We start from the raw sequence: 16,031 nt of genomic DNA on the forward strand, positions 1-16,031 counted from the left end.
ATGTCCACCGAGATCCTGTCCAATAGAATTCAGTTGATCCAGGCTCTATATGCCAGAGTGCTTGAAGATGAAGTTGCTTAGAAACAAAGATCCCATGTCCAGTGGCTGAAGGAGGGGGGTAAAAACTCTAGATATTTTCACAGCATCGCCAATATGCATGCCAGAAAAAATAAAATCAGCAGCATCTCTGTGAATGGTCGGCGCATTGAATACAGAGACAAAATAGCGAAGGAAGCAATCGCGCACTTCAGAACTCTGCTTTCTAAAGATTGTTGGCATAGGCCGTAATTGGACCATCTTCGAATGGACTGCCTGCCAACTGAAGATGCAAAAGCCTTAGAAGCTCTGTTTTATGCGGAAGAAGTCAAATTGGTAGTTGATTCCTTAGGCAGCATCAAGGCTCCACGCACCAATGGCTTTACCATTTGCTTCTTCACCTTCTTCTGGGAGGTTATCAAAGAAGACACCATGTTATTTGCAGGTGTCCCATATCCATTATGATACGGGCGTATCGGCCGATACGGGGCCATAACGGTCACCCCCCCCCCCCCCCATTCTGTAGCCGTAACGGCCGTCACAGGGCGTAATGGCCGTTACTGCCCCGTAACGGTCAAAAAATGGCCCCTTTTTTTTTTTGCTTTTTAAGGTCTGTTTTTTCACTTTTTTTGAAACTTCTTTCTTTTAAACTCTTCCTAAATCATTTTATTGCTATTTTTGACCACTCTTAGCTTGATATTACAAATAAAAACAATTTATATTAAGGATTTTGTTGATTCGAAGCTCTGTGGGCCATTTTCCAGAAATTCCTCAAAAATAGGCATTTATACTTTTTATTCAATGTTTTGTTGTTTTAATGGTAGAATATAATGTGTTCATCATAATAGAAGATATTAATGTCCATTTTACAGATTGTTGTTATCATTTTATATTTTTTTATAATTTTTTTCTATTTACGCACTATTTTCGACCATTTTTTTTAATTCGAAAAATTATTTTTATTGAATGTTTTGATGTTTTAATGGTAGAATATGATGTGTTAATCATAGTAGGACATGTTAATGTTCATTTTACAGATTGTTATTGTTATTTTATATTTTTTTATGAATTATGAAAAATAATTGCAAACACCTACACATGTAAGATATTTTTATATTACATTCATTCTAATATATCTATCATTAATAGTAGATAGTTAGAAAATTAAATATATGAGTTTTGCAGTCAAATCTAGGTCGTCTGGTTCATAAATTCTTCAGACAGTCCGATACAAGTTCTCACCAAAGAGTGGACCGTTACACCACCATAAACATGTTCCAATTTATAAATGAATGCATATTTGGAATGCTTAGAATATTCCAAATTTAATGAATATTTTTTTCAAATTTTTTTGACAAAAAAAAAAAAATGCACCGTTAAGCCCCATATCCGTATCGATATCGGAGGGCACCGTTACGCCAACCGATACCGATACGGGATACCTTAATTATTTGTCAACGAGCTTCACGAAAGGGGTAGATTGTCTAAAGGTTTGGGCGCCTCTTTCATTGCGCTCATCCCAAAAGTCCCAAGTGCTAGCTCCTTCAACAATTTCAGACCCATCAGTCTAACAGGGGGCCCTTATAAGATTCTGGCAAAAGTCATAGCTTCCTACTTGAAAATGGTTATCGGGAAGATTATTTCAAGCCATCAGAGTGCATTTATTCCGGGGAGACAGATTATAGACTATGCACTCATTGCTAATGAATGCTTGGACTCTAGTCACAAAGATGGTTCTAAGTCGATTTTTTGCAAGCTAGACATTAAAAAGGCTTATGACCACGTGGACTGGGATTTTCTGGAATACATCATGAGGCATATGGGCTTTGGTGAGAAATGGCGTGGGTGGATTGGTGAAAGCCTCGGATCGGCCTACTTCTCCATCCTCCTTAATGGAACCCCAAAAGGTTTCTTTAAGAGCTCCAGAGGTATTTGTCAAGGCAATCGCTATCTCCCTTCCTCTTTCTCATTTTGAGAGAAGCCTTTTCCAGAATGATTCAGTCAGGTTAAGAGGCAGGTATCCTTGGCGGCATCAGAGTGAGAGGCACACCTTCCCCGATATCTCATATTCAGTATGCAGACGATACTCTGATTTTCAGCAAAGCAGATTGATTAAACTTGGTAACTTACGCACAACGATTCTTTGTTCTGAAGCTGTGTCGGGGTTAAGGATCAACCAAGCTCAATCTAAGATGTTCGGGGTGAATTTCGAGGATGAGGAGATTAGCAACTTTACAGATTTTTTTGGGTGTACTCAATCTTCGCTCCCGGCCTCTTTCGTCGGTCTTCCACTATGTTTGGGAGTGCCTCCAAAATCCCTCTAGAATAAGGTTATCAATAGGTTCGAAACCTACTTGGCAAAATGGAAATGCAGATATCTCTCCTTGGGTGGCCGCTTAACTCTTATCAAGGCAGCTCTTTCAAACCTGCCGCTATATTTCATGTCCCTCTTCAAATGTCCAGCCCCAGTTTTGGCTATCTTTGAAAGATTAAGGCGAGATTTCCTTTGGCACGGCAAGGAAGATAAAAAGTTCCATATTGTTCAATGGCATCAGGTATGTAAGCACTTCAATCAAGGCGGTGTGGGGATCAAAGATCTCAAGAGATTGAATAGGGCTCTCCTAGGGAAATGGATTTGGAGACTTGGAACTGAGGGGGACAGTCTATGGAATAAGATCATCAAAGGGAAATATGGCAGATCCTTTGGTGGTTGGTGGACCAAGGACTCTTCTCGCTATAGGGCTTTGGCCCTTTGGAAAGGGATCTCTTCTCTGAAAAAGGAGGTCCTAAAAGGTATCGGTTTCATTATTGGTAAAGGTGAAAACATTCGGTTTTGGGAAGAAATTTGGGTGGGAGATTCGCCTTTAAAAGACGACTTCCCAAATATTTTCCGCCTTGCCTCAAACCCCGCCATCCCAGTTGCTAGCTACTTCTCTAGGTCGGCTAAGAAAATAGAGAGGAGCGTGAACTGCAGGAGAAATCTTCATGATTGGGAGGTTGAAGAGTATGCGGGCCTGCTTGAGCCTATATATAGGGGCTCTCCAGATATTGACTCCCCAGACAAACTTTTCTGGAAGCCGGACAGAACCAGCAGATTTTCAGTTAAATCTTTCTATGCATTGCTGTAAAATGAGCAGGCCTCCCTCGATATCATACACCATCTTTGGAAATACTCGGTCCCCCCAAAATACATCGCCTTTGGGTAGTTGGTGGGGATCAAGAGGATCCTCACGGTGGACAATTTGCATAAAAGGGGGATGCCCATTGTCAATGTCTGTCTCTGCTGTATGAAGAACGAAGAATCAATCAACCATCTACTCATTTTCTGCCCATTTATCGCTCGGATTTGGTCAGATCTTCTATCTTGTTTTAAGTTAAATTGGTGCTTCCCTGGCTCGGTGAGTCATCTCCTTCAAGCTTGGCATGGGGTGAGATTGGGCAAGCACAAGACGCACCTATGGAGAATTGCCATCATTGCGATTTGATGGTCGGTTTGGGAAGAGAGGAATGGTAGATGCTTCAGGGAAATTTCAAACTCGGAGGCGGTTGTAGCCAGTAAGGCTAAGCATTTAATGATTGAATGGGCCGTCTTTGTAGCGGGTTTAAAGGACTGCGATTTTCTTTTTCTAGGAGTCTAGTTGAGGTTGCTCTCTCGGCAATCTCTCTACTCTTCTTTGCTCTGTATTTCCTTCCCTTTTATCAATATATTTCATGACTTCTCAAAAAAAAAATTGACAGTTCACCACTGTTTTGAAATGGGGGTGACTCATCCTCCTCACAAGTGGCACTCATGCATGGCTGACACACCATCCAAATTTTGGGGAACATTGTGGATAGAACATGTGCATATTTCTAAGATCACCCTGAGCAAGCAATCCTAATTTGGATTGTTGGGGCAGGTCATCTACCTACTGGGGCCCACTTGATGCACAGTTCAGATGCTCCGCACATGTTTGGTGACTTTGGTCATGTAGGGTCGTGTGAATCCTTAGCAAAGATCTGCTTACCTATTGCCAGTAGATTCTGTCCAACACAGTATCTACATGATATTGAATAACAGGAGTACAACTAACCAAAGATAACCATAACTCACAAGTCAGGTGTGAGAAAGAGAATGCCAATGAACCTTTCAACAGGGGAATCACCTGACCAAATTGTGGCATGCTTTGGCTGTAAAGATTGTATGTAACCCCAGCTACTTTGATCGTCCGTAAGAATTCCCTTGGGGGTGGTTCTCTTGGCGCAAATGTAATCTGCAATGAAAAGCAAATTCAACAAAACTCAATCAGGTATTGTCTAAGCACCTAATCTCAATCTCACATTTTGTCAGTGAATAATTTCATCTAGCAAAAGTTAAAGAGGAACTCTAGAAGAACAGAAACAAATTATGGTATAAGTTCACTATCATGCTTACTAAGAGCAAGTTCGAGACTAAATAAAATCAAATCAATCCCTCAACCTGGTCCTTCTGTATGGATGGCTCCAATTCAATGGGATTGATATCCCCTGCATATTTCATTTTGGGCAGGAGATAGAAAGAGAACAGAAAAGTTCCACTTTTAATGCCTCTCCGACTCTCGAGTGGGATTTTGGAGAAACCAAATGATCATGTTTTTACCAATTCAAATCTCGTCAGATAAAAATCCTAAGACAGGATTCAGCCCCTGTACAACAAAGAGGCACTAAATTCACCAACTACATGCTAAACATTATTGAAGGGCACTTTGACATTCTTTTCATGAATTGTTGCAACAGAAAACAAAAATGTTCACTAGATCCAAGTTCCAACAATTTTCCAGTCGAATGAATCATAGGGATGTAAATCACAAAGTATGTTTCTCAAGGCCAAAATCTTCAATTCATCAAGTGCGCTTGGAGGAGAAGTTTAGGCATAACCATTCAAGTGTGATAATCCTTACGGTTATTAAGTAGGTATATTTAAAAAAGCAATAATGGCTTAAGCACAGCTGTCAGCATCAATCAACTCAATCAACATCATCATCTAAGCCTTATCCCACTTAATTTCACTCCGCTAAATGAATCCTATTCCACCAGTCCACTCTATCAAGGGATATAACTTTATTTAGACCATAGGTCATCAAGTCTTTTCTTACTACCTCCACTCAGTGTTCGAGTTGTCGGTATCACTACAAGTTTCGCTGGCCGGAGATAAAGATATAATATCGTTATCGCCGATAACCAGAAATGCAGGGAAAAAGGAGGAAACATGGAGAAAATGGTGGAATTTTTCAGTGAAACTTCATGACATGCCTAAATACACATATTTACATGTTTAGGAATGAAAAAAATACAAAAGAATACATTAAATAAGAAGTTTCCATTTAATGGGGGCCAAAAGGCATGCGTTGTCGTAAGAAATCACTCAAATAGTATCCAAAATGAGTTTATATAATACAAATACAAGCTTATAACAATTAAGACATGCAAAAGTAAATGAATTTAAAAAAAAAAAAAAATACACATTTCTGGCCACATTTCATCCCCACATAGAATGATGAGGTGGCTCGTAATCATCGTCCGGATCTCGTGGCAGTTGAGAGTAGTACTGTTGCCCAACATGTTGGGCCCACCATGAATGTGCGTGGGTTATCCACGCCTTCCATCCGTTTTTTCAGCTCATTTTAATGGTTGTTACGAAATTTGAAGCAGGTCCAAAGCTCAAGTGGACCACACCACATGAAACAATGGTAATAATGATTTCCACAATTGAAACCTTGGTAGGGCCTACAGTGATGTTTATTTGTCATCCAACCCGTTCATAAGATCACAAAGGCATGGATGAAGGAAAAACACAAATAACAGATTGATCCAGAATTTCTTTGGCCTCATGAAATTTTAGACGGTATAATTTCAATTCACACTGTTTCCCGTGGTGAGGTCCACTTGGGATTTGGATATAATTAGTTTTTGGGCTAAAGCCCTCAAATTATCTGTTAAAATGGATGGACGGAGTGGATAAAATATGTAAATCACGGTAGACCCCACATAATTTACTCAATACGCAACACATATGTGCCCACCCGAGTCCGTAGGGATGCGGATTAGCTACGACGGGTTGAGCAGCAGCGAGACTTGCCACTTAAGTGACGTCGAGCAATTATGTGGCCCCACCATGGTTTATGTTTCGTATCCACAACGTCCAACCATTTGAAGATATCATTTTAGTGTATGAGACAAAGAATGAGTCAGATACAAATCTCTAATTAACCACACCACGTGAAAACAATAATGATTGGATAACCACCGTTAAAATCCTCCTAAGGCCCACTGTACTGTTTATTTGATATCCAATCTGTATGATTAGGTCATACAGACCTAGATGAGGGGAAAAATCAAATATTAGCTTGATCCAATACTTTTATAGGCTCCAAAAAGTTTTTAATGGTCTACGTTCATTCAACACTGTTTCTTGTAATGTGGTCCACCTGAGATTGGGATATACCTCATTTTTGGTCTCATACTCTAAAATGGTCTCGAAAAATAGATGGACGGTGAGGATACAACACATACATCATGGTGGGGCCTACAGAACGTTATGGTGGGCCCAACGAATTGTTTAACGGTGAAAATCATTATCTCCGCCGCTATTTGTGGTGTGGTCCAGATGATCTTTGGATATGATTCATTTTCTGGATAATGCTCTAAAATAATCTCAAAAAATAGATGAACGGTGTAGATATAATAAATACATCACTGTGGGGCCCATGTAACTTTAATCTCCTTTGAATCGTTCGTACTACTCGGAGCTCGAGGAGCGTCAGTGCTCGTCTGCGCACGACAGGTACCTACAGCAGCTATATAGCTACCGTGTGGTACACCAGCCAATTCACTTCCCTTTTCTAATAAACCGGCAACGACAATGGCAATTTCGCTGATTTTTCCGTTAAAACTCTCAAAAATCTCTCCCCAAATTCAGATTTTTTTCAAATCCCAAATCAAATCCTAGTAAGCCTAGGTAGAAATCTAGTTTCCTTTCAAAGCTATTCTATTAGAAGGAAAAAGGGGGTTTTGGGTTTTTCATTCTTGTGAAAGATCCAGCGCTGTTGATCGCGATTGGCCAACCAAATCCAACCGAAGGCCACTCCTTGAGGTAGATCTTAAGTAAAAAGGTAAGAGAGCTTCTTCTTCTTCTTCTTTTTTCTATATTTTTTTTCCGAATAAGAGGGTCGTCGCCTAATGTCGCCGAAACCACGGCATTTGCTTTGCCTATTTTATCAAAATCTACACGGTAGTTGGCTGATTTTGCCAGTGATCCGAAAATCTTGCCGATAATATCAAAAATATCGGCGACATCCAGAAGAGAAACAAAATATTGGGTTTTTGGTATCGCAGGTCTAGCGACACCGATAATATCGGCGATATTATCGATTTCTCGCCGATAACTCAAACACTGCCTCCACTCACGGCCTTTTAGGCCTTCCCCTTGCCCTTTTACAGCCCTCAACTTGTCCTGAGGTATTCAATAATCATAATGCTGGCTTAACAGCCAGCCATTGGACCGTTACATTACAGGCCCTATGATTGATTTTTTTAAGAAAAAATGTGAAAAAATACTAGAAATTTTCAGGAAATGAGAGGATTCCAAATATGTATTCTTTTCTAGTTTTGAACATGTTTATGATAGTTTAACGGACCATTCTTTGGTACAAATGTTGTCTTGAGCTACCTGATAATATTATTAACCTAAGAGGCTAAGACTGACCTCACAACCCCTATATTTAATATTCTAAATATTTAATATAGTACTATCAATGATTCAATACATATTTGAGGAAAAAAATGAAAATTAAATTCGGATGAATAATGCTGGGCCAATTTGGGTACACTCAAATGCCACCATAAGCATATCTCTAACCATTTAATACCATTTCCCTCAAGAAGATTCGAGGAAAAAATTAAAATTAAATTCGGATGAATAGTGTCAGGCCGATTTTGGACCAATCAAACACACTCAAAACAGGGCAAAATTAATGAATAGTGTCAAGCTGATTTTGGACCAATCGAATGCACCTAAAAGGGGCCAAAATAGAAAGCAACAAAAAAAAAAATTGAACAATTATACAAAAATAGCCAAATCAAACACACGTATGGCAAGATTTGGTCAAATTGATGATGTAATATTAAATCAATATATTTGCAGCAAGAAAAAACAAAAAGATATGAATTTTTACCTATTTTTTATTTTTCCTAAATTTGGTGCTAGAACTTTGATTCTTCGAAAATAGGCTTAAATCTTGTGTATTAATCGTCACAAATTGCACAAATCTAGAAAATGGGTTTAAAATAGACTCAAAAAGCAACAAAATGTAAAAAAGAGAACCCGAGGGGATGAAAAACAGCCCCCAATTCACTCCTAACAGGCATTGTTCTTGCTATCCATTGGACATGACCAAACCATGTAAGTCTACTTTCCCTCATCTCAAATGCATTCAAATTGTAATTCAAAGCACGAATACAATTTGACAAAATGGTTCACCAATGGATGATCTGATTGAGATCAACTCACCTTGGGCAACTAAAGAAAACCCCATAAACATAGAGTCTGCCAATAATTGTTAAACTATCCATCTCTTTGACCACCTAGTTGTCTGTATTCTTCATTCAATCGATCCCTTTAGCCAAATCTATCCATTTATCTTCAGGTTTGTCAATTATTCATCTGATCCATCTGTTGACCAATGAAAAGATTCATAGGTGGATCCAATGGTGGACCCAACCTGGATGCACTACTTTTAAATACATCTGTCCAGATCTTCAGACATAATGGCGGACCCATCTTGGACCGCACCACATTCAAATACATATTCACTTAGAACTTCAGACCTAGTGGACTTGGAGTCATCCCTAGATTCATAGATCCAGTGGCAGACCCAGCCTGGATCACATCCCTTTCAGATACATCTTCATCTAGATCTTCAAACATGATGTTGGATCCACCGGTGCACCCAGCCTCGATCACACCACCTTCAGATACATCTTCATCAAGATCTCCAAACATAGTGGATTTGGATTCATTGTGAAATTTCCAAGATTCTGCATATCAAAATGGGCTTGGGCTTTCAGGAAATTTCCTACCAATTATTCGAACTTGCTCATCTCTTCTTCACGCGTCTTCTCTAAACCCTCAAGTCCTCGTCTCCTCCCATGTGTTCTAAACCCTCTTTGGTTTCTAACATGATTTCTTATAACGGGGTATTTTCCGCATATTTTCTTTTTCTTCTTCTTCTTTTTGATATTTGGGGATCTAGGGTTTATGTTAGGATTAAGGTATGGGATTCAAGGAGGTTTCGATGTGGAATCAAGAAGGAATCAAAGGGATGAAGGGTGGGCCGTATGACAAGCTATAGGAGTTCACACATATGGGTTATTTTGGCAAGGGTTTGGGGTTTATATAGGAGGATGTAAAGAGGAAGAAATGAAGGGAATTTGGTGGGTTTTACGAAATTGGGAAGAAGAAAAAATGAACACTTGAAAGAAATACCTCTTTGATGGAGAAAAATGAAGAATACAAAAAATAAGTGGAAGCCCCGCACCTCTATCAAATAGGAATGGCCTCTCACCAATCCTAATCTCCAAATCACATGGAGAATCCTTCAAATCATATGAAGAAAGAAGATAAAGTTTGAAGTTTTTGAGAAGCAATAGCATGGAGAAAGCTCCACATGCTCCCTCCCCCCCTATCTTTTAGTCTCAGAAATTCGTCTTTACAAAAAGACTCTCAAGGAAGATTTCTTTTTAAAAAAAAAAAAAAACCCTAATATCTAAAATGTCCTTTAATGCATAAAACAAAATAAAACCGCAAAATAAACTAAATCCTGATAAAGTAATAAAGAAAAACTAAGACACTTAAGTCCTAAAGTGTCAACGATCGAGGCAGGCCACGATCAAAAGTGGGTAAATGGCCCGATACGCGCGATCCAATGGTTTGATCGACGCGTGCACTCGATCCAATGTCTAGAACTCCTCAATACGCAAGCCCACGTGCATCTTCTCAATGTGGGGTCTTCAAATATGCACAAACCATACACATGAGGTCTTCTACAAAGGCTAGGGATACGATTTGGACCCCACAGGCCTCATGTAACACTCGTCTAGCCACAAAGAAGGCTGTGTCGCTATCCTCCGCCGTTGGTACACTCTGAATGGTCGAATGTCCTCATCAATAATTGTATAAAGCATACAAGTATCTGCCTCTAAGTAACATCTAAAAAATAAAATATGGGCTGGAATGGATGGATTTGGGGCTATTTGCTTGGGATGGATTTGACTATAGGTGCAAGATATATGATGCGATGCTGGCGAGCTGAGACCTGAGGGTTGATTTTGGTTTGCATGAAGAGCTTTAAGGTTCTTAAGGATGCACGACTGGAGGTGAGGGCTGGATTTTGTGTAGGAGTGCAGATCTAAGATTTTAGATATGAACAACTAAGGATGTAGGGGCTCTTTTGCGGTTACCTTGGGTGTGCAAGTGTAGATCTAGGATTGAGGGAATGTACTATTGAGAAATAATGGACAGATTTGATGTAGGAACCTAGATCTAAAGATCATTAGAAGCAATGATTGAGATTTTTTTGGTAAAGGGTGGAAGCTATGAGTTTACGAGCTTAGGGTTGTGGGCAAGAGGGGAAAAATGAGGAAGAAGGAGAACAAAAGGGAAGAGAAGAAAACTCATCGTAGGAAGAAGGAGAACAAATTGATAAAGCCAACCATCAATAGGCCAATCTAGGTCAAGATTCGCCCTTGATCTGGTGCTGCAAATGTCACAAAGTAATCACCGAAGATGAAATCAATAATGGAAATCAATCCCAACAACCCACAAGTCGAAAGTAGTGATCAACCAACCACCCTTGCCTTTATATAGACCTTTGACAAGGGAAGAGAAACCCAAACATACTAGAGAATAACCAAAACACCCTTTGAACCCTATCACAACCATAGATCTAGAGCTTCAATGTTGCAGAGTAATCACCAAAGATGAAACCAAAACAACCTACTAATTGAAAAGAGTGACCAATTAACCCCCTTTGCCATAGACCACTAACAAAGAAAGTGCAACACTAACATGTTAAAAAAATAACCAAAATAACCTTGAGTCTTATAACAACCATAGATCTGGAGCTGCAATGTCACAAACTATAAACCTAGAAATAATTCCCAACAACCCACTAGTCGAAACTAGTGATCAATCAACCTCCTTTGCCATAGACCTCTAACAAAGAAAGTGAAACCTAACATACTAAAAAATAACCGAAATGCCCTTTTTTTAGAAAATGCAATTTATTAGGGTCAAAGGCTAAGAAAAGAAATACAACCAGCCAGACAATAGGAAATAAAAGAAAATACAAAACCCAAGAACCCAACCCCACTAAACCACAAACTCAGGAAGCACACTCCTGGATATACATAGCAGCCCGATTAAAAACCCAACCGCGAAGCCTATTTGATTACGAAAGCAGCAATTATTCCTTTCAATCCATATAGTGCCAGGATTGCAACAAGCTCTCGACAGAACTTGGCATTACCCAAGACACATTTGAGGATCAAAGAATGCCAAACCACACCACTCTGGAAAAAGTGCAGTGGATAAAAAAATGGTCCACAAACTCCTCGATGCTCAGACATAGGAGATAAGCATTAGGCAACACCAAAGACCTCTTGTGCAAATTATCAATAGTCAAAATCCTATTTCTTTCAGTAAGCCATGCAAAGGCAACAACTTTCGGAGGAGCCCCATGAGACACACAAAGGCAGTATGACTTCTGAAACCCTCAACCTTAGACTAAGGAAACAATGAATAGAATGATCGCACCAAGAAGATGCTGGACTTGCTAATTCGCTATACAAGTGAGTCTCCCACACCCAGTGAAGACGAGATCTCCTATAAGCAAAAAAGAAAAGAAGCCAGATCATTGATTTCCAAATCACTTAAATCCCAGCAACGAGGAAGCCAACCTTCCCCAGAATCCTAGACTGAAAAACAGCTGGCTACAGGATATCAGCCACAGGGCAAAGGCTAACCAAGGTGTGGAAAGACGATCGAAGCAAAGAGTCTCCGCACCAAATATCTTCCCTGACCTTGGACCCCTTGCCAATAAGAAAACTCAAGCCACCAACCAACAAGGGAGAAATTCGAGCAATATACTTCCAAAGGAGGCACGGTACAAAGATGATTCTTTGATAAACTACCCCATGGGGAAACCAAAATGTCCTTGATTCCTATCACAACCATATAGGCTTGTTGTAAGTTGGCCATAACTCACTCAAGTGATATTGAAATGATATAATATTGCGCTCATCTGAAAGATAAAAAGCTTTCAAACACAAGAAATTTTGTGTTGTTCCGACATCATTTGATGCCCAAATATGGCCCACCAAAAAAGTGACAAAAATACAAAAGGGAAACTTATTAAATAAGCCATGACTCACTCTAACCCTGACAAATTAAAATAAATATAAATTTGAGGACCATTTGTTTGAAAACCTTAAAGTCAAACAAATTTGGAAGTTTCAATGTTTAGAACTTCGAGCTCATGTGTCCACCTTCTGAGTGGTAGTCCATCGATATGAAGGTAACTTTTCATTTCAGTGAAGTTATTTTCACAAAAAAAAAAAAAAAAAAAAAAAAATTGTTTCATCAATATAGGATTTATTTAGTAACACCATTAAAAGAACATTAGACGCATCCTTTTCAGTAACAGGTGGTTCAGGTAAATAAGGTGAGGAGTTTATAGGGATAGTTTAATCATTATATTTATGAAGGATAGTTTATCATTATTTAAATATTTAAAGGATTAAAGTAGCTTCTTATTGTGCTTACTTTCCTAGTTAGGCTGCAATTTTGGCTTCTACTCTTATCTACTTGCTTCCAGACTCTCTATTTCAGTTTTGTCACTACAATTATACTTGGTATGAATCAGAGTTACAGATTTAAATTTAAAAAGTAAGTTCAGAAATTTCTCTTGCATAGAAAAGTTTGCCACTAAATTAATTAAGTTTTTTCCTACTAATTAAAAAACAAGAAGGCTAGTGCACCATGCACTTGTGCTTGGATTCTAAATGGCAAGATGCCTCTAATTCTTACCATGTAAGGCTGGTCTGTTATTTGATTAGAGAATAGAATAATGTCTATAGAGATATAATTTGGTTCATCATTAGAATCTGCTCGTATCTGAGCATAGAAGCATCCGCATAAAAAATAAAAATATATATATATTAAAAAAAAAAATGAAGCATCTAAATCAGATTCTCGGAATCTTCAAATAAGGGTAAAGATAAGAGATCCCCCTTTCCCGAGACTTCAAATCCAGATATTCCAGACTATTGAACTCTAGAGATATTAGTTATTTAGAATTCTTACTGAATCTTACCAATTCTTCAACAAATTCAACTTATGATAAAGTTAAGGCAAGTATCTCAACATGATTTTACTTATAGACCGTCACCAATCCTTGTTGTACCCGTATCCTGAGAAGTTTGGATTTTTAGGATCCCTTGAACCAAATTTGAACCTTCTGTGCTGCTATTAATAAATTCATTACCTTCCTAAAAAAAAATCTTAGTTGTATTCAAAACCCACACCCATACTCTGGTAAATTAGCAGTTGACTATGAAAAGAGCTGAACTTTGTACAATTCAAATAACCAAATTCATGAGTATTAAACCATAAATAATGTCTTGATGTTCTTATTGCCTAGGTAACTGCTTAGTCGTAGATTAGCCATTTTCTTTCGTTTTGAGTAACCTAGGTTTGCAAAAGCCTTGGAAATCATAGCCCAAGTGAATGACCAAGGTATGGTGGCCCAGGTAATTGATCACACAAGCACTAAGGCGAGTCACCCCTTTGACTAAACACTGTCACTACCAAAAGATAATTTGGCCATAAAAATTGTTTAGGGTCTGTTTGGGTAGGGGATCCTCCAATATCGGGATTAATCCCAATCCTGATTTTTGTAGGCCCATGCCCTCCACGTTGTTAAAGTGGCACTTTCCGCTGCATAAATGCAATTGCAGAGGTTTTAGAGAGGGAAAAAAAAAAAAAAAAACTAATAATAATAATGATGATGATGATGATGCTAATAGCAATTATGTAGAGGAAAGTACAGGTTTAGTGCGGCGAATCTGACGTGCAGAGCATTTGGCCACCAGAATCAAGACCAGATTTTATCCCGATTATGTGGAATCCCCTACCCAAGCCAGCCCTTGTATACATAAAGGCACGAAAGAGGAAATATTTTTTTCTTTCTTTCCTTTTTTTTAATGGTAAAAAGATAGAAGATGTTTTTACCATAAAGTTAGCAACAGTACAAAATATTCTCAAATTTTCACTTGGGAGAAAGATAAAAACAAATCTTCCAAACAGAGTAGAAAGAATGAGTTGAACCTGCGCAGAAGCCCCACCAAGTTCTATTAACCCTGTGGTTTCTTGAGGATCACCTCCCAAGGTTCCAAGAGCATAATTTGCAGCTACCCAAGCATAAATACCTTCCTCTTCACCTGATCAAGATTCCAGCCAATTTTGATTATTATTATGTGAATTCATTCACAGCAAGACTATGAATAGCAAAGAAGCTATGACCATGCATACCATGTAAGTTTATTCAATTTTAATTATAAAAGCTGCAAGCCTCTTCTTCAAATGTAGCAAAACAATGATGGGATCAATAGTTTAAGTCCAAAGATTCATTGAACCAAACACGACCGGATTAGTTACATTTTGCGTGCAAGACAACTATTAGCCTGCATGTAGTAGTTGGGATGCGTGGGACTGGGACAAATTTGGCATGTGTGTGGTATCAATGTGAGCTTTTGCCATGGCCAGCTACAAGAGACCAGGTCACAAGAAGGTTTATGTCTAGTAGTCTCTTAATTGCACAATCTTTTAACAAGGTGCAGCACCCACTTTGAATGGCGATCCCGGCTCATGCTCTAGCTCCTACTTAATAGATTTTTTATTTTTTATTTTTTGGGAGAGGTAATTCCTAGCTGTTTCTACTGGCTAACATTTTGAAACACACTTCCCCGCTCCCGCACCACCACTTCACATTTTGTGCAGATATAGGTCAGCTGATCATAAACTTCTGCAGTTTATCATTTGAAAGTCAACCCGAAATTGTAGCGAGAAGATAGATTAACTTTTTAGTTCTCTATCAATTTCTTTCTTCTCTCAAAATTTGCATCGTATGAAAGCATCATCTTGGGTAGCGTTTAGATCTTCTTCCTTTTCATCTCTTTTCCCCCCTTCTTTATCATCTCCTTCCCCTTTCCTTCTTTATCCCTTCTCTTCTTCCTGTCTTTTCTTTTATTGTTTGGCCCTAGGGGCAATCTTGAATCATTGAATCGCCGCGTAGGCCATCCCATCTGCACAGCAGGCCTCTTCAGCGATCCAATATCAACAGGGTCTGCAGACCCCACTGCCATCACCAAAACATCCAATAAGGATCACCAGTGACTGCTGTAGGGTCAAGAGACAATGGCAATGGCACTAAGGTCTATGTGACCCCTCAACAGCAGTGACAGGGTCAAAGACTTTACTGGTGATAACTGTGATGTCCATAGGACCATTCGTCATCAGCAGCAAGATAATAAGACTCCATTGACAACAGCAATCAGGTTTACGGACCTCAACAACTACAACAAGCACGCTAGGCTCCACAGGTCCAATCAGCGAGCCCACCCAGAATTCCAGCAGGCACAGCTGGACCAATATGTATGACCAACAGGCTCAGCCAAGACCACCAGCACATCTTGCAGGCAGGCCCACCAAACGTTGAGGAGGCCAATCCAGGCCCAGACAGATAGCCAGTAGGCCTAACTGGACCAGATGTCCAGCAGGTCAAGCAGGGCCCACCAAGTCTTCCACAGCCACCTCCACCACCATGCCAAGCTAGCAATAATCCTTCCATCAACCCCAGCATCACCCAAGGAATCTTAATATATATATATATATGTGTGTGTGTGTGTGTGTGTATAAACCA

At 39.3% G+C, this 16,031-nt stretch overlaps 1 protein-coding gene across 2 annotated transcripts in view; it reads right to left on the minus strand.

Annotated features, from left to right (window-relative positions):
- LOC131251102 (probable apyrase 6) overlaps positions 1-16,031 on the minus strand; it is a 54,834-nt gene that overhangs the window by 33,972 nt on the left and 4,831 nt on the right. Inside the window, exons 2-3 of one of the 2 annotated variants that reach the window (XM_058251612.1) lie at positions 14,455-14,550; positions 4,182-4,289 (exon numbers count right to left, since the gene is read on the minus strand). In XM_058251612.1, coding sequence (XP_058107595.1) covers positions 4,182-4,289; positions 14,455-14,550 — 204 coding nt within the window. Of the gene's footprint in view, positions 1-4,181; positions 4,290-14,437; positions 14,551-16,031 lie in introns of both variants that reach the window. The other variant, XM_058251611.1, reaches the window with a different exon arrangement.

Source organism: Magnolia sinica, chromosome 7, assembly GCF_029962835.1.
Source record: "Magnolia sinica isolate HGM2019 chromosome 7, MsV1, whole genome shotgun sequence".
Lineage (NCBI taxonomy): Eukaryota > Viridiplantae > Streptophyta > Magnoliopsida > Magnoliales > Magnoliaceae > Magnolia > Magnolia sinica.